A 24,576-nucleotide genomic window follows, 5' to 3' on the forward strand; every position below is an offset into this window, starting at 1 on the left:
TAAGGACAGGACTTTGTTTTAGTCTCTGCTACATCCCTTGTGCTTAAATAGTGCTCACACCAGTAGGTCCTCTGCAAATGTTTGTTGAATCAATGAATATAAATAGTTTCTACAGATACCTTTTTGTTTCAACTTTATGCATTTATTTCCCTTTCTAAATATTGCTTTTCAGTGTTCCTGTAACACATCTCCTGACAAACAGGACCTTTGTATTATTCTCTGAGTGTCTGACATGTGATAGATGGTCAATAAATATTTACTAAAGGAATGAAGGATGGGACACCTGGGTGGCTCAGCAGTTTAGTGCCTGCCTTCAGCCCAGAGCATGATCCTGGAGTCCTGGGATCGAGTCCCACATCAGGCTCCCTGCATGGAGCCTGCTTCTCCCTCTGCCTATGTCTTTGCCTCTCTCAATCTGTGTGTCTCATGAATAAATAAATAAAATCTTAAAAAAAAAAAGGAATGAAGGAAAGGAGAAATACACAAATGAATGAATGAGACGTATGGTAGCAATGGTGTGGCAATAAAAATAACCTCACTCCTTCTTTGATCCCTCTTCTATCTCCTCATGCCTACTCCCAGGATGACTTATCCGGATTGTTAGCTAAGTGCCTGAATATACAAATGTTAATTGGTTGGGCATATAGCTATAAAGACCTGAACTTCTCTTTCATTAAGAAAATGGATGGATTTGGAGGGTGGGGAATGAAAGGAAAGAGGGGCTCCTAAAATAGGATAAGAAGAAAAGAGGATCTTGGAGAGGAAAATGAAGAATTGGACAACATGTTGGATAGATGAACCACTTTTAAGAACATATTCCTACAGGAGCACCTGGGTGGCTCAGTCAGTTAAGCATCCGACTCTTGATTTCAGCTAAGGTCATGATTTCAGGATGGTGGGATGGAGCCCTGCATCAGGCTCTACACTCAGTTCAGTACGGAGTCTGCTTGTCCCTCTCTCTCTACTCCTCCACCCACTTGTATGCTCTCTCTCTCTCTCAAATAAATAAATGAAATCTTTATTAAAAAGGAACACATTCCTACATTTTACACTTCATTTGAGATGTTTGATGCACTAAGCAGTAAGCTACCTGTGACCCAAATTACCAACAAATTCAGCCATCCTCACAGAGGCCTCCATTGAGTGGTATTTATGGAAAATTAAAAAAAAAAAGCGATTTAAAAAAATTGGTTCACATCAAAAGAAAGTCAAAATAAACTCACAGTTACAAGAGAGTGGAGAACAAGATTCAGAGGAGACAGAGTACCAAAGTCAGAGGAGACACCAGATCATAACCCTTAAGAATTCTGCAGCATTCTTGGGGGGGATGTAACTTTTTTTTTAAGGTTCAGTGAGTCCTTCTTTTTTTTTTTTTAAAGACTTTATTTATTTACTCATAGAGACACAGAGAGAGAATGAGAGGCGGAGACTGCAGGCAGAGGGAGAAGCAGGCTCCACCCAGAGAGCCCGACGTGGGACTCAAGTCAGGGTCTCCAGGATCACACCCTGGGCTGCAGGGGGCGCTAAACCGCTGCGCCACCGGAGCTGCCTTTTTTTTTTTTTTTTTTTTTTAAGATTTTATTTATTTATTCATGAGACACACACACACACAGAGACACAGGTAGAGGGAGAAGCAGGCTCCACCCAGGGAGCCTGATGTGGGACTCGATCCCAGGTCTCCAGGATCAGGCCCTGGGCTGAAGGCAGTGCTAAACCGCTGAGCCACCTGGGTTGCCCTGGATGTGACCTTCTAAGGGCATGGGATGGTGTGCTGCCAGCGTGATCACATTCTTAAGGGGACAGAGAGGCCCAGCTGATACCTGGCTCACCTAAATAAATCTCCCTCTTTCACTTCCCAGCAGTTTGCATTCTTGGGGCCTTCCCTTCATTCAGGTCCCTCTGCTCTTGAGAGCCACAGCATCACTCCACAGATGGCACAATTGGACTCTTTCGGCCTGTTACAACTTGTCAGTCTGTATCTAGAGCTGCTGTGAACACATGCGTATGTTTCATTTTCCTTATCTGTTTTCCCAGTGAGGTTGATCATGTGAAAGATCACTTTCCTGTCCTTCCCCTCTGTTGGGATTTAGCTCTTGCTCCACCCCTCGGCCTACCCACAGATTCTAGTTTGTCTGGCATCTCACATACCCATTAGGAAAAGAAATGTTACCACATCCAAAAGGCGTGAAGGTTCCAAGGATAACTTGATTTGGCAAATCACTGAATATGTTGGTGTATGTGCCACCCCCAGGGAGGGCAGAGTAACTTTGGCAGATAGCTAGACGGCCAGAAGGATAGATAAAATACAGGTTAAGGAACTCATACTGATAAAAAAAAAACAATGATGGTAATACTTATTCTTATTTGGAATGATGTTAACCCACATCCAATTTAATTTTTTTTAAAGATTTATTTATTTATGATAGACATAGAGAGAGAGAGGCAGAGACACAGAGAAGGGAGAAGCAGGCTTCATGCCGGGAGCCCGACGTGGGACTCAATCCCGGGACTCCAGGATCGCGCCCTGGGCCAAAGGCAGGCGCTAAACCGCTGAGCCACCCAGGGATCCCCTCCAATTTAATTTTTAAAAAATATTTTATATATTTATTTGACATAGAGAGCGCTAGCAGGGGGAGGGGCAGAGAGAGAGGGAGAAGCAGGCTCCCCGCTGAGCAGGGAGCCTGAGGTGGGGCTCATTCCCAAGACCCTGGGATCATGACTTGAGCCAAAGGCAGACACTTAACCAACTGAGCCACCCAGGGACACCAATTTGATTTTTTAAATCAGCTCTTTACAGATAAGCTAACAAGAAGTCCAAAGAGGGTGACTCACTTTCCCATAGTCACTGAGGATAATAATGGTAGTGCCAGGTCAGCAGCCAGGTTCCCTGACTCCCACTTGCATGTTCTTCCCATTTGTCTACATTATTTGCACCCTCAAATAATTTATTTATTTATTTACTTATTTATTTATTTGTTTCAGGTGTAGAATTTAGTAATTCAACATGTACATACAATACCCAGTGCTCATCAGAAGTGCCCTCTTTAATCCCCATCACCTATTTAGCCCATCCCACCCTCCTCCCCACACCCACCACCCCTCCGATAACCATCAGTTCTTGGCACCCTCATTTTAGCCCCCAATTCTTTGAAACTAGTCTTGTGAATACTAACAAGGAAGTCTGGTCAGACTGGTCCTTTTAGTGGAAAAGTGACTGGAAACCAAAGTTGCCCATCGATATCCACTATGGCCCTACAGCACACAGCAGGAGGATTGTGTCTCCCTGCCAACATCTAAGGACACATAAGAGCAAAGGAGGGCTGAGGGACTATTATGGATATGTAAACAAGTTCACAAAACCTAGCTGTACCAACCTTTTGAGATCTTTTTCATTTTGGATTTGTAGGAAATCTCTTTTCTCTAGGGAAGAGAGAAAATCTCTTTTGTCTCTAGGGTAGATCCTCCTGATGCTAAATCCCCATGTGGTTCTCTGTACTAATCAGTAAAGTGAAGGAGAACTCATTTTCTCAGAACCATGTGAGTGAGCCCTTAGGTGCTTCACAGAAATACCAGCTACAACCAGAGGTTCCCTTAAATAGAACTAAGGCTAGCAAACTGGAGAACTTGCCCCAGCCTCTTTCTTGATTTGACTTCTCTTGTCCCCAGCGGGAGAGAATGTGGACCCTTGGGAGAAAAAGACTGAATAAACCATAAGGAACCTGACTTCCTTTTCCAATGTGATTTTCTGCTGAGACAGAAATACCCTACCCATCACTCCCTTCCATCATGCCTGGCTCGCTCCCTCCATCCTCTTTTCCCCTTGGAATGTCAAAAGGATATTAGGTCAGAGAGGAGCCATCTACCAGCGCATAATGGAACTTCTTCATCTCTGGGTCAGCCTCTTTGACCGTTGGCATCTTGGGCTTTCTCTTCAGCAGCTCTAGCCAGAAACATTGAGAAACTTTGGAACTGTGGTTCACGTTTATCATATCTTTTGGATCATTATAGTGGCATAGGATGAGTTGTTTGTTGAATCCTTCTTTTTTAAGCTTTGCTTCCTCTGCTTTTCTGTTCAAGAGAAAACAATTCAATGGGGCACCTGGGTGGCTCAGTTGGCTGAGCATCTGACTCTTGATTTTGATTCAGGTCATGATCTCAGGGTCCTGAGATAAAGCCCCATGGTAAGCTCCACACTCAGCAGGGAGTTTGCTCCTCTATCTTTCTCTCTCTCTCTCTCTCTCTCTCTCTCTCTCTCTCTCTCTCTCTCTCTCTCTCCCCCTTCTGTCTCTCTCTCCCCTTCTGCCCCTCTCCCTGCTCTCACACTCTTTCGCTCAAATAAATAATAAACCTAAAAAGAAAAGAAAAATTCAAGAACTAGCTATTTCCTGATCTTATCAAGGGCTGGAGGGTGCGTAAATGGCTGTGACTTTACTACTGTCAATCTAGTAGGCTTCCTTAGATCTGGACAGCTGGATTTGGAAATCCTCAGTCAAATGTTTATTGAGTGTCTACCATTTTTATTATATTTTTTATTTTTTAAAAGATTTTATTTATTTATTCATGAGAGACACACACAGAGAGAGGCAGAGACATAGGCAGAGGGAGGAGAAGCAGGCTTCATGCAGAGAGCCCGATGCGGGACTCAATCCCGAGACTGCGGGATCACGCCCTTGACCAAAGGCAGATGCTAAACCGCTAAATGGCTGAGCCACTCAGGTGTCCCGTGTGCCTACCATTTTTAAACAGTTCTTGAGGATCTGCTGTGTATGAAACACTGTACTAGAGGCTGCAGCAAATGCAGGACTAGTAAGTAGCCCCATAGGAACAGCACAATACAGGACAGGCTTTGGACAAGACCTGAGGTAAACACTGGTGCTACCTCTTGGAAGTATAAAAAGTATACAAAATACTAAATTCCTCTGAGTCGTGTTGTTTTTCTTCTGCAAAATGGGAATAACAATACCTCACAGAAATGTAGGGAATCTCTGGTTAATTGATGCACACAGACCTCTAGGCATAGATCCCAGTATTTAGCATGCCTTCTAAATATACTAGCTGTTTCTTTTTTACAATTTGGTGAAGAACATATACATATATGTTTATTAATAATAAGGTGGTAGAAAGAAAGGATAGGTAAATATGAAACTATCTATGTTCTACATTTCAGACAGAGACCCTGAAATTAAGGTAGCTCCCTTGGAACATTCATTAAACCATTCGTAAATATTCACTAGGTATCTTCCATGGGCAAAATTCATACATTCCTAGAGATAGGTGCTATCTATACTCATTCTAGAGAGTGCCTGAGTTTTGTATCTACACGATAAAGCCAGGATGCGATGTCATTCATATCAACTCCAAATTCTCTACTCTCTTCACTTCATGAGACTGCTCCTCATATTCCTACTGTCAGGGGCTATAGGAGCTGTGGCCATAGTATAAAATGCAGATTCACATTTTCTGTATCTGAGGGTCAGCCAATGAAGCAGACCTTCCTACTTCTTACCCAGTTTCCTGCCCTCAACACATATGCACACACAGGTATGCACACACATATATACTCACATGCGTGCACACACACACACACACGTGTGTTCATACACTCGTGCATCCAAGCATGCCAAGTAGAAGCTGTTGGCAACATGGCATTAGAAGAAGACTCCAGGGCAGCCCAGGTAGCTCAGCAGTTTAATGCCACCTTCAGCCCAAGGCATGATCCTGGAGACCCAGGATCAAGTCCCACATCCGGCTCCCTGCATGGAGCCTGCCTTCTCCCTCTGCCTCTGTCTCCTCCTCTCTCTCTCCCTGTGTCTCTCATGAGTAAATAAATAAAATCTTAAAAAAAAAAAAAAAAGAAGACTCCGGAATCAGGATGGGAAAGCAGAGGTCATATACTAAAGACATCCTTGGCTGTCTTGGAGCCCAACATCACCTGTTTAACAGCCAGAGACTGGCTTTGCGTCTACTCTTTGGTCCCAGCTACTCAGGGCATGATTCTGGAGTCCCGGGATCGAGTCCCACCTCAGACCCCTTGCATGGCCTGCTTTTCTCCCTCTGCCTATGTCTCTACCCCTCTCTGTGTCTCTCATGAATAAATAAATAAAATCTTAAAAAAAAGAAAGAATGTGGGGATGGAATTGGGCAGATCCATGACCAACACTTGAGAATAATCAGAAATGTCAGGACTCTAACTAGGAGAAGTGGGAGCTACCTTCTCAGAGAAGAGTTAGCAGTTTGGGCATTTCTAACATGGGTAGAGAGTGGAATGCAAAACAAACAAACCTCAGAAACAGGATAAAAAGAATATCTAAGGTGGCCCTCAGCAAGTCCCTTCAGATTCAGAGCATATTCAAACAGGAATCCTCAGTGGTTTTCATTTTAGGGTGCACTTGAAAATTCCTAAAATTGAGCTGGCATCTCTCAATAAGGGTCTTGGAGTGTTTGGAAAAATTAGTCTGTGCGTATGTGTGGGTGTATGTATGCATACTTGTGCATTTATTGGTTGAGTGTAGAATTTGGGGTATGAGAAGAGCTATGCTGAAAGGAAAATTTTTATTTATTTATTTATTTACTTACTTACTTATTTACTTATTTACTTATTTTTAAAGATTTTATTTATTTATTCATGAGATACACAGAGAAAGGGAGAGAGAGGCAGAGACACAGGCAGAGGGAGAAGCAGGCTCCATGAGGGGGAGCCGGACGTGGGACTCTATCCTCGTTCTCCAGGATCTCGTCCTAGGCTGAAGGCAAGCGCCAAACCTCTGAGCTACCCAGGGATCCCCTAAAAGGAAATTTTTTAAGGGATTAAAAATAAGTAATTGGATGGGGCACCTAACTGTTCAGTCAGTAGAGCATGTGACTCTTGATCTCAGGGTCATGAATTCAAGCCCCACTTTTTAAATTTTCTTTAAAAAAAATAAGCAATTGGACAAAACTGGAAGTAACACAATTTCAGATTACAAGTTACATTACAAAATACCATTGACATTTTTTCACAGAGTTAGAACAAATAATCTTAAAATATGCATGGAACCAGAAAAGATCCTGAGTAGCCAGAGAAATGTTGAAAAAGAAAACCAAAGCTGATAGCATCACAATGCCAGACTTCAAGCTATATTACAAATTTATAATATCACCATCAAGACAGTATGGTACTGGCACAAAAACAGACACATAGATTAATGGAAGAGAAGAGAGAACCCAGATTCTATGGTCAACTAATCTTGACAAAGCAGGAAAGAATTTCCAAAGGAAAAAAAACAATCTCATAAACAAATGGTGCTGGGAAAATTGGACAGCCATATGTAGAAGAATGTAGCTGGACCATTTTCTAATACCACGCACAAAAATAAACTCAAAATGGATGAAAGATCTAAATGTGAGACAGGAATCCACTAAAATCCTAGAAGAGACACAGGCAGCAACGCCTTTGACCTCAGCCACAGCAACTTCTTGCTAGACATATATCTAAAGGCAAGGGAAACAAAAGTAATAATGAACTACAAGGACTTCATCAGGATTAAAAGCTTCTGCACAGCAAAGGAAATACTCAATAAAACTAAAAGGCAACCTACAGAATGGGAGAAGATATTTGCAAATGACATATCAGAGAAAGGGCTAGTATTCAAGATCTATAAAGAACTTATCAAACTCAACACCCAAAAAACAAATAATACAGTCAAGAAATGGGCAGAAGACATGAACAGATGTTTCTCCAAAGAAGACATACAAATAAACAACAGACACACGAAAAATGCTCAACATCACTCGGCATTAGGGAAATACATATCAAAACCACAATGAGATACCACCTCACATCAGTCAGAATGACTGAAATTAACACATCAGGAAGCAACAAATGTTGGTGAGGATGAAGAGAAAGGGGAAACCCTCTTACACTGTTGGTGGGAATGCAAGCTGGTATAGCCACCCTGGAAAACAGCATGGAGAGTCCTCAAGAAGTTAAAAATAGATCTACTGTACAATCCAGAAATTGTGATATTGGGTATTATTATTATTTTTTGCTATTGGGTATTTACCCCAAAGATATAAATATAATGATCCAAAAGGGCACATGCACCCCAATGTTCATAGCAGCAATGTCCACAATAGCCAAACTATGGAAAGAGCTGATATGCCCATCCATAGATGAATGGATAAAGAAGATGTGGTGTATATATATATATATATATATATACATATATATATAGTATACAATATACATATATGTATATATATGTGGTGTATATATATATTGTATACTATATATATATATATATAGTGTGTGTGTGTGTGTATATATATATGTATATATATATCATTCCTCCCTTGTTTGACAAGGGAGGAATGAATATACAATGGAAAAAAGTCTCTTCAACAGTGTTGGGAAAACTGAACAGTAACACGCAAAAGAATGAAATTGGATGACTTTCATATACCATACACAAAAATAAACTCAAAATTTATTAAAGATCTAAATGTATTAAAGATCTGAAATCATAAACATCCTTGAAGAGAGCACAGGTAGTAATCTTTCTGACATCGGCTATAGCAACATTTTTCTAGCTATGTCTCCTGACGCAAGAGAAATAAAAGCAAAAATAAACTATTGGAATTATGTCAAAATAAAAAGCTTCTGCACAGCAAAGGAAACAATCAACAAAACTAAAAGACCACCTATGGAATGGGAGAAAATATTTGCAAATTACATATCCAATAAAGGGTTAGTATCCAAAATCTATAAAGAAAGGATATAACTCAATACCCAAAACACAAATAATCCAATTAAGACATACAGATGGCACATGGAAAAGATGCTCAACATCACTCATCACCAGGAAAATGCAAATCAAAACTACCATGATTCTCATATGTGTCAGAATGGCTAAAATCAAAAACACAAAAAACAACATGTGTTGACAGGATGTGGTAGAGAAGCAAGCCTCATGCACTGTTGGTGGGAATGCAAACTGGTGTAGCTATTGTGGAGAACAGTATGGTGGTTCCTCAAAAAATTAAAAAAATAGAATCACTCTATGATTCAGGAATCAATCACACTACTGGGTATTTACAAATACAAATTATAAATTGTAAATACAAAAACACTAATTCAAAGAAATACATGCATCCTGACGTTTATTGCAGCATTATCTACAATAGCCAAATTATGGAAGCAGCCCATTCATCAGTAGATGATAAAGAATATGTGGTATATACATAACAGAATATTATTCAGCCATAAAAAAGAATGAAATCTACTTTGCAACAACATGGATAGAGCTAGAGAATATAATGGTAAGTAAAATAAATCAGAGAGACAGATGCCATATGATTTCATTTATATGTGGAATTTGAGAAGCAAAACAAACAATCAAAGGGAAAAGAGAGAGGCACACCAAAAAAATTGACTCTTAACTCTAAAGAACAAACTGGCGGTTATCAGAGAGGGGTGGGGTGAGGCGGGGTGGGTGAAATAGGAGATGGGAGGACTAAAGAGTACATTTATGATGATGAAAAAAAGTAATTGGGAATAACAGAGCTGAGTAATGGAGGGAGAGAGAGGTATAATAGCCATAGTGCTGTTGGCACAGGAGGTGCTGGGGATGGGAGTCCCTAGCAACCAGCAAGGGTTGCTTGCCCCTCTCAGAAGGGGGGGTGGGGGACTTCTCAGCAAGTCCTGTGAGAAAGGAACCAGAGCCAGGAGGTTGGGCAAAGACCAGATCTACCACTCAAAAATGGAAATGCTTGATTAAAACAACTGGTTTCTCTTGCCATTTGTTTCTTGTTTTGCTTTCCTTCTCCTTCCTCTGTTCTCATAAAAGAGCAATTATAAATTGCCACTCTTCTCCACATAGAACACACATATGCCACTCCATTTATGAGCATCAAACGCTGGCAGGATGTCAGCCTAACAACACACATGTATAAACCAATTGAAAACCTGAATCTAATGACCATTAACCCGGCCCACATCTTGGCCCTTTTCATTCAATGCGGAAACATGATTCCATTTTTCTGTAACTCTCTACAAATGGACCTTTCAGATTATTAAGAAAGGTAAGTATGCCTCTAAAGTGTAAATAGTTATAAACATTGGGAGAAAACAAAGGCATGCTCCCCCTCCTTACCTGCAAGGCCAGAAATCAAGATACAAAGTTATAGTGCAAAAAACTCTCATGCAAAATCTCCTACTTTATATGAATGCCAGTGGGCAACCATTATTTGGGGAAGTTCCTCATAACTCCTTTAAAAGTAGTAAGTGCTTCCTTTTCTAATCCCTTTAACAAGACTCTAGACAAGGAGTATTGGTTATTGTGTAAAGACAAACCAGCCTCTCTCCCAACAAAAGGCTGCCCTTCTCTGCCTTTTCTCAAGAAACTAGCAGTGGGTGATTTTGCTTTCCTCTTGCCTGAGGGTCAGAAGTTGACCTCTGGATTCTCCAGCAGGTGATAATTATCACCAAATTGATTAGTTCAACAAAGGAGCCCTAATATTTGCATAAAAGGTTTCTTGGAAGTTTTGGGTGATTGGTCATTCCCAGGAAAAGTCATTGTTGGGGCTTACAAAAGAATCCTTCTCTAAGTCAGAAGTTACCCAATTATCCCAGCCCTCTGGCATCTGGACCACTTTAAGAGAGAGGCTGGAATAGAAAGGTAACTACATCTTGAATCATCTCAAATCAAAACTGCCTAGGAATCTAAGCTAAATTCAATATAGTGAGGGCATTCACTGACTCTAAGAACTGAAGGATGCTTGAACAATGTCTCATTCCATTTTACAGATGGAGCCAAAGCACAGAAAAAGGAATTGATAAATCCTAAATAATGGTTACTGTTTATCAAACAATCACTATATTCTACAGTTTGTGCTAAGTTATTTAACCCCATGATTTCATGTAATGTTTTCAATAACCCTATGAGGTACATTTTAGTAGGACCTCCATCTTCTATAAGAAAAGTAAAGCTTTGAGAAGCAGAATAAGTGCCCCAAGTCACACGGTTGGCAAATGGGAGCATGAAATTTTTGTGAACTACAAAGCTCAAGCTCTGTACCTTTACAGACATTGCCTCTTGTACCCCAGGTCACACAAATAAGAAACGGCAGGGACAGGGCTAGAAGCAAGCATGGGATTCCTAGCCTAATGCTTTTGTACCACCATGCCATAATAGTAAATATGAATAAAATCAGAAGACTAGACCTTCACTAGTCACAGCCCAGAGATCTGATTCAGGCTCCACTGTGGAGGATGTGCTCTGCTGTAAGGAGCACTTTGGGATCTGGTCTGGGATGGGAGGGTTCACTACATTTGTCAGACTAGTCTTCCAGTGATAAGAAAAGAGAGTCTATTTGGCACCTGCCAATGGAGCTACAGAAGATTCTTTCTTCTCTAATTTCCCTAGGTCTGACTTGATATTAAACTTCTACAATGTTCTGTGTTGAGCAAATGTGATAGAAATTTGGTAGGGTACAAATGCCAATAGTTCTGATTTGCTTAAAATTGCATTTCATCCAGCAATCATTTTTTAAATCTACATGCTCTATCTCTTACCCTGGGAACCAAGGGATGTTATAATTTGGCTGATTTTCTTGCAGAAATGCTTTGTAATGCACACACTGTAAAATTACACGAGTTCTTTTTAAAGCTTGGATTCTGTATATGATAAATGCCTTGGGAATGAATTTCTACCAACATTAGCAATTCTCACTGTTAAAAAACCACTCCTTTAACATAGTTTATTACTATGGGTGATGTATAACAGCACCATACTCATCCTTGGTGCTGTGTGCCAGCTAAATTCACCTCCTCCATCTACTCTGCCAAGCCATCTCTTCTTGGTTCTAGGCTTGTTTCAATAAACCACTTCTGACGGTACTGGGTTATTAAAAAATGGTTTTTGCTTGCTTAGTGCTTCAGTGTCTGCAAAGTACGCTTATATATACTGAGTCACAACTACCTGCTGTGGTAAGCAGAAGACATGTTATTATCCCTAAATGACTAAAGGAGCAGAGGTTCAGGGAGTTCAAGAGACTTACACAAGATCCCACGCCATTGACTAATGAATCTAGATGTTCTGACTCCAAGTTTTTTTTTTCTTTCAATTTTTGCTTTGGTCTTTATTTATTTTTTAAAAGATTTTTATTTATTTATTCATGAAAGACACACACACAGAGGCAGAGACACAGGAGAAAGAAGAAACAGGCTCCATGCAGGGAGCCCATCGTGGGACTCGATCCTGGGACTCTAGGATCACACCCTGGGCCGAAGGCAGGCGCTAAACTGCTGAGCCATCCAGGGATCCCCTGGTCTTTATTTTTTAGAGCAGTTTTAGGTTCACAGAAAAATTGAGTGGAAAGTACAGGGAGTTCTTATACTACCTATAAGTCCCCCCCACCCCTAAAATACAGTGCCTGCTCCTATCACTTGAGGTCTTTTTAAACTTGAAAAACTAATTCTAAGTTCACCTGGAAGAATAAATTGGTGAAATTATTTAAGCTGTTTTTGATGTTGAAATAGTAACCAGAGGAAGTTCGTTGTATCAGATATTATTAAGATGGTGATAGCTAACAGTTATTGAATGCCTCTTCATTCCTTTCCAAGCACATCCTCTTTGAATGTGCTAGGAAGCTTTACAACTACTCTAGAAGGTAGTTAGAGGAACTACATTTTACATATGAGGAAAATAAGGCAAAGAGAAAATTAGATGCCTGTCCCAAGATCACATGCGTGGATGGAGCTGGGATTGTAGCCCAATAAATTTGGCTGGCTTCAAGCTCCCTTTCTTAACATTCTGCTTGTCTCTCTCATATTGTATAATCTGAATTCTTGAGATAGATGAAAACTCAATTAGGCAGATCAATGAAATAGAATAGACAGCTCAAAAGCAGACTTTAATGTATGTAAGACTGAAGGTATGATTAAGTTGAGAACTCAAATCAGGGGATAACACAGAATGTATTCAATATGTGGCTCCAGAGTGATGATAGTGCTCAGCCCTTGGTATCAGACAAATCTGAGAGTATATAGCAGCTCCGCCATTCACTAGCTTTCTGACCGTGGCATAAAAGCAGTGACTTATGGAGGCATGTAAATTGCTTTGTGTAGTGGCTTATATAAGACAAGCACTCGATAAACATTAGCTATTATTATTAGCACTCAATAATTACTAGCATGGAAGAAAGAAAGCTAGAATCTTCATACCACACACAACAAAATTTCCAACTAAATGCAAAAAAAAGAAATTAAAAATAGAGTAGGTTTATCTAATTTTAGCATGAGGAAAGATTTTTCCAGTTATAGAAACTAGGGGGAGAAATCTTAAAACAAAACATTGATAACTGCACAATAAAAGTTAATTTATATACTATGCATAGTTGAGGGAGAGAGAGAGGAAGTGCACAGGAGCCAGGAGAGGCAGAGAGTGACAAAGAATTTTAAGCAGGCTCCACAGTCCATGCAGAGCTCCATGTGAAGCTCAGTCTCACAAACCTGAGATCATGACCAGAACTGAAATCAAGAGTCAGATTCTCAACTGACTGAGCCACTCAGGCACCCCTAAGCATAGGTGTTTTAAAATAATAATTTTAATATGATGTAAATTTAGATACTAAATCTACCAATATAGTAAATTTACTAATTCATTTATTTTTAATTTATTTTTAAAGATTTTATTTATTTATTCATGAGAGACACACAGAGAGGCAGAGACACAGGCAGAGGGAGAAGCAGGCAGGCTCCATGCAGGGGACCCTGATGTGAGACTGGATCCCAGGACTGTGGGATCACGTCCTGAGCTGAAGGTAGATGCTCAACCACTGAGCCACCCAGGGGTCCCTAAATTTACTAATTTAAATGTAAAAATCCCTGGTGATTCAACCAATAAAGAATAATTTCAGTGAAACAAAGTTTAAAAATTTAAATACTAATTTCAATATTAAATTTCACTAGAAATTATTCTTTGTTATTAAATCACCAGGAATTTTCAGCACAAGATCTAACATCTTAACCAAGGCCCGGGCTCTGGGCTTACTCTGTCTTTCCCATTCCTTAAAGGGGTTTAAAAAGAAAGACACCATCAAAGAGACTGAGTCAGATGATTGCAGTCACTTTTTTCCTAGTCCTTGCACAAGCTGTTTGATTCCTGTCCAGAGCAGGAAAAGCCAGTATTTTAGAAAAATCTAATAAAGAATTTCACATTACAAGATCTCTCTTAACAATTTAGATTTATCAACAGTATTAAAATGTATTTTCTTCTGATCTAAACATTTCTCGTTTTGCAATTTACTTTTTTGTATGTAATTTTATTTTGTTTTATTTTATGTAAAGTTTATTATTACTATTTTTTTAATGATTTCTACACCCAACATGGGGCTCCATCCCCATGGAGGACATGGACACCAGAATCACGACCTGAGCTGAAAAGCAAATGCTCAACCACTTAACAGACTGAGCCACCCAGGTGTCCCTTAAATAAGTATTTTAAATACTAAGCATGTATCACATTTAAAAGACATTCCACAAAGCATAAGTGGTTATTTTCACACCAAAGGCCAGGTGGAAAACTGGAATGAAAATAAAGCATGGTTGATGAACATCGGTGCACTTTGGATGGACCTGGGTTTCATCCTGGCTCTGCCTTTTTCTATCTGTATGACTCCCAACAAATAGCCACACTTCCTGGCACATTAGTTTCCTCATCTGTAAGATGGAGATGATAATTGCCTTTCTCTCATGGGGTTATTCTAAGTAGTATAGATAACAAATGAAAAGCATCAGCTCCATTGTCTAGTTCCAGAGTAGATATTTTGTCAATGCTTGCTCTGGTTCTTATCCTAATTGTTTCATTTATCCTCTGCTGATTGTTAGACAACTTGCTGAGATGGTTAGTTTCTCATTTTAGATGACATGTTTCTTCTTCTTTGTTTAGGTGACATGTTTCTTGAACACAGGGACTAGTTTCATATTTCTTTAGAATAGCTTTTCCTATTGTGGGCACTTCTTTCCCTGACTTCTTTTGTTCTCTCTCTCCTCTCTACTGTTTTCACATAGGATTCTGTACTGGTCACTTGACAAGGCTGACTAATGGATAAAGTTGTATACTGCAGTGATTTATTTCTGTGAGTTACTAGGAAAAGAGGGGTTTATGTGTGCATGCAAGTATGCATTTTTTTCATATTACAGATACAAGGCAAATTGACAGAGTGACTTGCCCAGGGTCCCACAGGCTTTGCACCTCTTCTTGCCTATCTACCCATCATATACCTCATAAAAGTATACAATTCTAAAGATTGAAGGGGTGCCTGGGTGGCTCAGTTGGTTAAGCATCTGACTTTTGGTTTGGGCTCAGGTTGTGAGATCCAGCCCAGTGTGGGGCTCCTCGGTCAGCGGGGAGTCTACCTGAGATTCTCTCTCCTTCTCCTTCTGCCCTTCCCCTTCTGTATGTGTGTGTGTGTGTGCACTCTCTCTCTCCTGTTCTATCTCTGAAATAAATAAATCTTAAAAAAAAATTGCAGAGGGCTCCCTACATTTGAATGATGGCTTCTTGTAGTCTTTTCACAGCAGTACTGAGGATTGTCTTCCATTTCAGAATTTCCATTTTTGAATGAGGATGTTGAAAGATCCAACCTTGAAATAACAACAACACGACCAAATATTAACTTAAAGGGGATATTTAAAAATTTACCCATTATATAAATCCTGCTCAGCCATTAGTCTACCCAAGCCTACTTAAAAAAGGAACTAAAATCTAGGGGCACCTAGGTAGCTCAGTCAGTTGAGTTACCAACTCTTGGTTTTGGCTCCGTTCATGATCTCAGGGTCATGAAATTGAGCCCCTAGTTGGACTTCATGCTCAGTGGGGAGTCTGAGATTCTCTCCCTCTCCATCTGCCCCCCTCAGCTTGTGCTTGAATGCTTGAGCGCTTGAGCGTGCACACACACACAATCTCTCTCTCTCTCTCAAATAAATAAACCTTTAAAAAAGAAAAAAGAACCCAAATCCATTCATATAAAATATAAGTAATTAGCTTAAGAATTACTCCTCCTCAGGAGATTTGCACTAAAATGGGACCAAATCTTCTACCCAAGGAATTAAATCCCTATGATGACTTCTGAAGTATTAGAGGACTTTTAAGAATCCTACACACACTGCAGACCTACAGATGAGCTTCGTCAGCATCCCCTAGTCTCGAGATCCCATCTCTCAAGAGAGAACATTTTATTGGTAGTCCGCAGACTTGGGTTCTGTTCCTGTCTACTTCATGGACACTAGAGGAAAAGAAGCACTTTATTTCTAGACACAGAGTATGTGAATTTAGGGCTGGCAGTGACTATCCTCCTTCACTGTGTAAAGCAAGCCTAACTGTAGAATTTAGTCAAGCAGAGATGGACAGAGAAGAATCTCTGCAAGTGTTGCTTCCCACCATCCTGCCTTGGATCTTTGCTCCTGCAGTTCTCCCTTTAATCTTGTGAGCTGCCCCCAGTACACTAGCAAAGAATTCTCTTGTTGCTTATGCTAGTGTGAGTTGGGCTCTTGTCACCTACAGCTTAAAGACTCCTGACTAACAAATCACATTCAGTTTCATCATCCAGATCATGAGAACCGGATCATGAGAGCCCTAACTCTAGACTAGAGAAGACTGAACAAACTCTATCCCAGTTTCCTAAGGGTTATATAATGTAATCCCAGACTCTCACTTTGGGATTTCAGTCTTGCCCCTTAATGACTAAGACTTTGCTCCTTTCTCACAGATTATCTGCTTGCCATTCAACTGCCTATCACTGACTCTACCCACCTATTTGGATTCCTGGACATTTTCATGCTGAACCCTCTGGATACCTCATGACTTACTTCATTCCTATTTGCTGTTTTGCCATGCTTACTGAGCTTGTTCTTAGCATATGCATATTCCTCAATACCTATCCCAATCCAGTGAGACAGTTTTAATAATAAAATTCTATTCCTTAATTATAGGGCATGGGGAGGTGTTGGAGGGATACCTGACTCCTAAAAGCACATTCTCTAAAAGTAGAAACTTTCAACAGTTTCTAAAGTTCTTAGATTATGACGAAAAGATTATGAAAAGCAAATCTATTAGACCCAGGGCAACCAGCCCCAACTCTTACTCACTCCCTGAGCCACACAGCAGCTAGCTACATTATGTCTGTATTTCAAGGGATGACAAGGTTCCCTTTTCCCAACAACCCATATCCTATCCCTTTTACAACCTCATTTGGGGATAGACTGTATTCTTTCTAGATTTTTGTAACCATAATCTTCCTTGAGAAGTCTCCTGTATAACATTTAAACAGTTTAAGAAACAATATTTGTCTTTTAACACAGAAGCTTTAGTTTCTTATCCAAGTTGGTATGTTTTTGTGATGGAAGACCATGCCGACCTAAAGGTAGTTTCTCAGAACCAGAAGAAACTCCCAGGTGTAAGAGTGGAGATACCGGGCAGAGTGGAGATAACCGGCAGACCCTGTGGCTCAGCGGTTTGGCTCCGCCTTCAGCCGGGGGGGGGGCGATCCTGGAGACCTGGGATGGAGTCCCATGTCAGGCTCCCTGCATGGAATCTGTTTCTCCTTCTGCCTGTGTCTCTGCCTCTCTGTGTCTCTCATGAATAAACAATTATATAACTTTTATATTTTATAAACAATTTATAAAATTTATAAACAATTTTATAAACAATTTATAAAAAAAAAGTGGAGATATCAAGGAAGACTGGGTTAGAGGAGATGCATTTGAAAACTTTGACTAGGCATTCATGAACTTAAAAGCCTGGCTTTGATTAAGGTCATACTAAGAGGATGACTGGGAGAAAGTTTCCAAATTCAGGGAATGTAAGTGATTCTCACTGTGGTTGCTCATCAGAGTAGACCCTAATTTGGATGGGTAAAGGGATCTTACCATTTTCTAAGCAGATCTTGGATAACAGTGAGAAGTGGATGACAACAGGTAAATTGCTATCTTGGGGTACATGAGAATGTTGGTTTTGGTTGACATGAGCCAAAAAAAGAAAAAAAGGAAGGAGGAGGAAGTTGAGGGGGGAGAGGGAAAAGAGAAGAGAAAGTGAGTATTTTTCTAGGTCATCATCAACACAAAAATCAGTTGTCAATATTTTAATATTCTTACCAGGGCATTAGCAAAGTTTTCTATAAGAACCCATAATGACCCATGACCCATTAAATATTTTTATTTGCTCTGGAAATGAAACAGCTTTTTAAATTGAAAATTCCTCTGCATAATTTCTTGATTTACTAAAAGATTGTTTTAATGTTTTTGTCCTAAGAACTGCCCTTCCACATGAGAACTACTGAGAAAACATTCATGTTTTATTTTCATTTATTCTTTTAGCAACTGGAGGATAGCAGCCTGTTGCTGGTAAAGACATTTTAAAAAAAGGCTACATGGACACAAGACTTCTTTGTATCTTTATTAAGTTTTATGCTAAATTTAAATCTAAAACAAGGGGACACCTGGGTGGCTCAGCGAGTGGTTTAGCGCCACCTTCGGCCCAGGGCATGATCCTGGAGACCAGGGATCGAGTCCCACGTCCGGCTCCCTGAATGGAGCCTGCTTCTCCCTGTGCCTGTGTCTCTGCCTCTCTCTCTCTCTCTCTATGTCTCTCATGAATAAATAAAATCTTTTTTAAAAAAAAAATAAATAAATAAAAATAAAAATAAATAAATAAATCTAAAACAAGAAATCTCATTAGTCTATGAAGAAAATTTTCCTATAGAGAAAAACTAGACCTTAAAAGCTGTCTAAAAACAAAATACTAACGGGTATTTTGAAAAGAGAGCAAAACTCATAGTAGCTTCAAACTTTATATATGAATTGAGAAGTCCACAAGTCCAGGATCCCATAGCAAATAGGCTACATCTAAGATTTTAAAAAATAAAAATAAAATTTAATTCAATTTAAAAGATGAGAAAATTATAATGATATTATAATTATAATGATGAGATGATAAGCAACAGATAAGAATGTACAAAATAACTATGACTAATGTTTATTGAACACTTACTATATCCCAGCTACTATGCTAAGCACATTATGTGCATTATATAATTTATTTCTTTCAACAAAGTTCTATCATTAATCATTCTCATTTTACAGATGAGGAATTCAAATAAGTCTAGATTAAGACCAGAAAATTTGCTAGGACTTGCTCTAACAAGTTCCCAGTGATGTTGATACACTGGTTCAGGGACCGCACTCTGAGAACCATTGCTACAGAGCCTTTCAATCTCTTAATTAACAGCAATCACCTGATCTTAAAAAGTAAAAATTGTATTGCTAGAACTATCTTGTTAAAGCAAATGTATTGGGCTTCATGAACCATCAGGAACCTATTATAATATGAACATCCTGAAGGGTTACTCTGAGGATCATGAGATAATGAAGATAGTAATAATAATAATAATAAAATAACAAACATATAAGTAGTGTCTACCACTGGGTGATGGGTGGAAGTGTTGAATCACTATGTTGTACACCTGAAACTAATACAACGTTTTATCTGAATTGGAATTTAAATAAAAACTTTAAAAAAATAAGTAGTGTAAAAAAAAAAAAGTAGTGTCTACCATACTTCGTTACTTTTCCAAGTGCTTTAGTGTTAACTTATTTAATATTCAGAACCACCCTGGAAGGAGGTACAATTTGCAATACCACGTCACAGAAAATGAAACTGAGGCAAAGAGGGATTAGGAAATGTGTTCAGTTATATAAGTAGTAAGTGAGATAGTCAGGATTTGGACCCAGGAATCCTAGGAGCAAAGGTTACTCACTACACTGGGTTACTTCTCTGTCTCAGAGGGGTCTTGTAGAGACAGCTGCCACTACTATTTATTCTCCTTGTCAAAATTATTATCTCTCATATGATAGCAGAATAAGAGTTAGGGATAAAGTAGCAGAAAGGACCCTACACTGGGAGTTAAAAGACCATGGTTGAGATCATGGCTCTTTCTGAAACTGTATGACTTTGGGCAAGTTGACCCTTTGGCATCTCAGTTTTCTCCTTAGTGAAACAGAAATCCTGGACAGGGGTGTCTGGACAACTAAATTAGATAATGGCTAGAAAGATCTCTATGATCTGTAAAATATTATAGACTAATATGATTGTAATATTTAAAATATCAGTTCTTTTGCTACATTGAAACTTGCTCGTATATATTCAACACAATAGAAGCCAAAGTGAAAAATCTTAAGTCCTAAAGATAAAGCTACACTCTGGGGATAAAAACGGGGTCTACCAGTACTCTTCACAATATAGTGCTAAGCTCTGGTGAGGTTCTTCATCCTTTTTTTTTTTTTTTTTTTTTTTTAATTTGTATCTATTTATGATAGTCACACAGAGAGAGAGAGAGAGAGAGAGGCAGAGACACAGGCAGAGCGAAAAGCAGGCTCCATGCACCGGGAGCCCGACGTGGAATTCGATCCTGGGTCTCCAGGATCACGCCCTGGGCCAAAGGCAGGCGCTAAAACGCGGCGCCACCCAGGGATCCCTCCTCATCCTTTTTTAATTGCATGTCTGTACCAGTGACTCATATTTCCCTATCAAGTTTTCTAAAATCATTATCAGGAAAAATTTCAGACCCCTAAGGCTTTATTATTATTTTTAACATTCTCAGGGTTGGTACTTGCAAATATTTTCCCCCTCTCCTGCCCTTTTTTTTGTAATGTGGTAAAATATACACAACAAAATTTACCACTTAACCATTAAAATATTTTTATTGTGGTTAAATTTGCATAACATAAAATTTACCATTTTAACCATTTTTAAGTGTTTAATTGTGTAGCATTAAGTTCATTCACATTGTTATGCAACCATCACTACCATCTTTAGAAATTTTTCATTTTCCTCAACTGAAACTCTACCCATTTAGTTATAACTCCCTATCCTCCCTTCCCCTGAGCCCCTTGCTACCATCATTCTACTTTCTGTCTCTATGAATTGGGTTACTTTAGGTACCTCATATAAGTGGAATCATATTATATTTGTCCTTTTGTTTCTGGTTTATTTCACTTAGCATAATGTCTTCAATGTTCATCCATATTTTAACCTGTATCAGAATATCATTCCTTTTTAAGGCTGAATAATATTCCACTGTGTGTGCATACTATAATTTGTTTATCCATATACACGTCCATACACAATGGACATTTGGGTTGTTTCTACCTTTTGGCTATTGTGAATAATACTGCTATGATATTGGTATACAAACATCTGTTTGAGTCCCTGCTTCCAATCACCTCCAGTTGAAGATAATTTCATCTAGCCCTCAAATTATTTTTAAAAATAATTTTTCAAATACAATGTATGACACAAAATTTAAAATAATCATATTCAGAGGGAGTCAAGAGAACATGAATGAGAATGAGCAGAAACAAAAGGAGAACCCAGAAATAGATTCACATTAATATGCCCAACTGATTTTTGAGAAAAATGCAAAATCAATTCAATGGCAGAAAGAGCATTTTTCAACAAGTGATGCTGAAGCAATTGGACATCCATAGGCCAAAAAATGAACCTCAACCTAGGTCTCACATCTTACACAAAAGGTAACCCCAAATGGGTCACGGGCTTAAATGTAAAATTTGAAACTATAAAACTTCTAGAAAAAAAATAAGGAGAAAATCTTCAGGATTTAAGGGTAGGCAGTGAATTCTTAGACTTGATACCAAAAATACTATTCATAAAGAAAACTTTTGATAAATTGGATATCATCAAAATGTAAATATTTTTCTTTGCAAAAGACACACTATTAAAAAGTTGAAAAGACACTGGGAGAAAATTTTTACAAAGCACATATACAACAAAGGACTAGTACCTAGAATATATAAAGAACTCTCAAAACTTAGTGCAAAAAGCAAATAATCCAATTAGAAAATGAGCAAAAAAAAAAAAAAAATGAAAGATATTTCACTGAAGTGGATATATAGATGGCAAATATTCAATATTTTAGCCATGAAAGAAATGCAAATTAGGGGTGCCTAGTTGGCTCAATGGGTGGAGCATGAGACTGTTGGAGTTGTGAGTTCAAGCCCCTTGTTGGGTGTAGAGGTTGTTTGAAAATAAAATCTAAAAAAAAAAAAAGGAATGCAAATGAAAACTACAAGGAGATACCACTACATACCTCTAAGAATGACTAAAATAAAACATGATGATAATATCCAAACACAAGAGAGGATATGGAAAGATGGTATCATTCATGCATTGCTGGTGGGAATGTAAAGCAGTATAAGCCTCTTTGGAAAACAGTTTGAAAGTTTCAGATAAAAGTAAACATGCAATTGCCACATAGCCCAGTAATTGTACTTTTGGACATTTATGAAAGAAAAATCAAAACTTGTATTTACATAATTCCTATACATGAGTGTTTTAGCAGCTTTCAAAACAGCCAAAAAATGGGGGGGAAAACCAAAATACCCAGATGTCCTTCAAGGAGCAAATGATTAAACAAACAGGTACATTCATGCCATGAACTGCTACTAAACAATAAAAAGAACAAACTACAAGTATATACAACCTGGATGTATCTCCAGAGAATTAAGCTGATTGAAAAAAGGCAATCACCAAAAGTTATATATTGTATGATTCCATTTATATAATATCCTTGAAATGACAAAAATATAGAAATGGACAACACATTAGTGGTTGCCAGGATTAAAAAGGGGGTGGAGAAAAGAGAGAAGTGGGTGTGGCTGCAGAAGGACAGTATGAATGATCCTTACCTTGACGGAAATATTTTGAATCTGGACTGTATCAGTGTCAATATCCTGGTTGTGATATTGAACTACAATTTTACAAGATGTCATATGGAGAAAATGAGTAAAGGGCATATGGGATCTCTCTGTATGTGGGTCTATAATCACCTTAAGATAAAAAGTTAATTTAATGCAGTGCCTGGGTGGCACAGTTGGTGGCACAGTCTCTTGGTTTTGGCTCAGGTGGCAATCTCAGGTTGTGATTTCAGGGCTGTAAGATCAAGTACTGTTTCGGGCTCTGTGCTCAGGCAGACTCTGCTTGGGTTTCTCTCTCCCTCTGCCCCTCCCCCACCCCTCTATCTAAAAAAATAAAAAAATACCTTAAATAAAATTAACTAAAAACATTATGTATGTGGATAGCATCATATTTCTGTTGGACCCTGCCACAGTAAAAGAATTTGTAGGATCCCCTGAGACAGAGAGTTCATATCACAAGAAGTATAATAGATAATTTCAATGAAAGCATTATAAATTTTTGTTATCTTTCTCCTGACTTTCACTAATACACATTAAAATTATTAACACAAACCAAGTATCACTAATATAATGTTTTGGCAATATCTCACTCACTTGTTGTTTTTATTCTTTTTTTAAAAAACCTGGATGATTATTTATAAAACTAACTAATAACTTCTACTTACCAGATGGAACATGGTGGTCTTTCTTTACTTTCACAAGATGATTTTCCTTATGATATTCCTCCCTTGAATAGCTGCTGATTTGGGTCGCTTTGGGATCTCCTTGCAAGGCACTGTTTTTGATTGAATTTTTGGTTGCACACTCATAAGCACCTTCAATAAGATCATGCCAACTGTAATTCATAAGATTTACAATTCCTGCAGGGTATATACGGTTACACTCTGCATATTTCTGCAATATCTCTCCAAGTTCATGCAGTATTTCAGAAGCAAGGAGTTTATATTCAAGTAGATTCTTTTTCAGGTATATTTTGGAGACTTGAAGTTTAGGAGAAAACTTGGCAACCCTAGGCGTTTGTGAGATGCTGAATGAATGGACCTCATCTTCCTCCTCAGCTTCAGCTATTGTAGGTAGTCTTGCATCCTTTAGTTTTTTAGATATTGGACTCTTTGTATGTCTGTAAAAAAACATATGTGGGGATCCCTGGGTGGCGCAGCGGTTTAGCGCGCCTGCCTTTGGCCCAGGGCGCGATCCTGGAGACCTGGGATCGAATCCCACATCGGCTCCCGGTGCATGGAGCCTGCTTCTCCCTCTGCCTGTGTCTCTGCCTCTCTCTCTCTCTCTGTGACTATCATAAAAAAAAACCCAAACAAACAAACAAACAAAAACATATGTAAGCCTTAACGATATTTTATCTTCTTTAACCTAGCAATTCAACTTCTAGAAATCCATCTTAAATTGTAATAGAAAAGGTATATAACATCTGTGAATAAAATTGCTAACTGTAACATTATCTTTTGATAATAGAATTGAAAGAAACCTAGTGACTATAAGGATATAGCTAAATAAGTAATGCCATTCTCATACAATGGGTAGCATGAAAAAGTATTTGGAGGGCAGCCCGGGTGGCTCAGCAGTTTAGCACCGCTTTTGACCCAAGGCATCGAGTCTCTGTCAGGCTCCCTGTGTGGAGCCTGCTTCTCCCTCTGCCTCTGTCTCTGCCTCTCTCCCTCTCTGTGTCTCTCATGAATAAATAAATGAAATTTTTTAAAAATAAAAAAAATTTAAAAAATATATATATTATAATATATAAAGATTATACATAACTGTATATGTGGGATGTCCTCAAAGTGTGTAATGTCTATATCACATATCTGGTAGTA

General features: G+C 38.8%; 1 protein-coding gene across 4 annotated transcripts in view; it reads right to left on the minus strand.

The window, feature by feature from the left end:
- The window catches only part of LOC102151430 (uncharacterized protein C3orf20 homolog), a 98,062-nt gene extending 74,509 nt beyond the window's left edge, over positions 1-23,553 (minus strand). The window contains exons 1-5 of one of the 4 annotated variants that reach the window (XM_038558685.1): positions 23,416-23,553; positions 17,909-17,964; positions 15,526-15,625; positions 3,841-4,068; positions 2,149-2,298 (exon numbers count right to left, since the gene is read on the minus strand). In XM_038558685.1, the coding sequence (XP_038414613.1) occupies positions 2,149-2,298; positions 3,841-4,068; positions 15,526-15,596 (449 nt within the window). In that variant the 5' untranslated portion in view covers positions 15,597-15,625; positions 17,909-17,964; positions 23,416-23,553. The other 3 variants (XM_038558688.1, XM_038558686.1, XM_038558687.1) reach the window with 3 other exon arrangements.
- Between the last annotated feature and the right edge of the window lie 1,023 nt (positions 23,554-24,576).

The sequence above is a fragment of the Canis lupus genome, chromosome 15 (genome assembly GCF_011100685.1).
Source record: "Canis lupus familiaris isolate Mischka breed German Shepherd chromosome 15, alternate assembly UU_Cfam_GSD_1.0, whole genome shotgun sequence".
Lineage (NCBI taxonomy): Eukaryota > Metazoa > Chordata > Mammalia > Carnivora > Canidae > Canis > Canis lupus.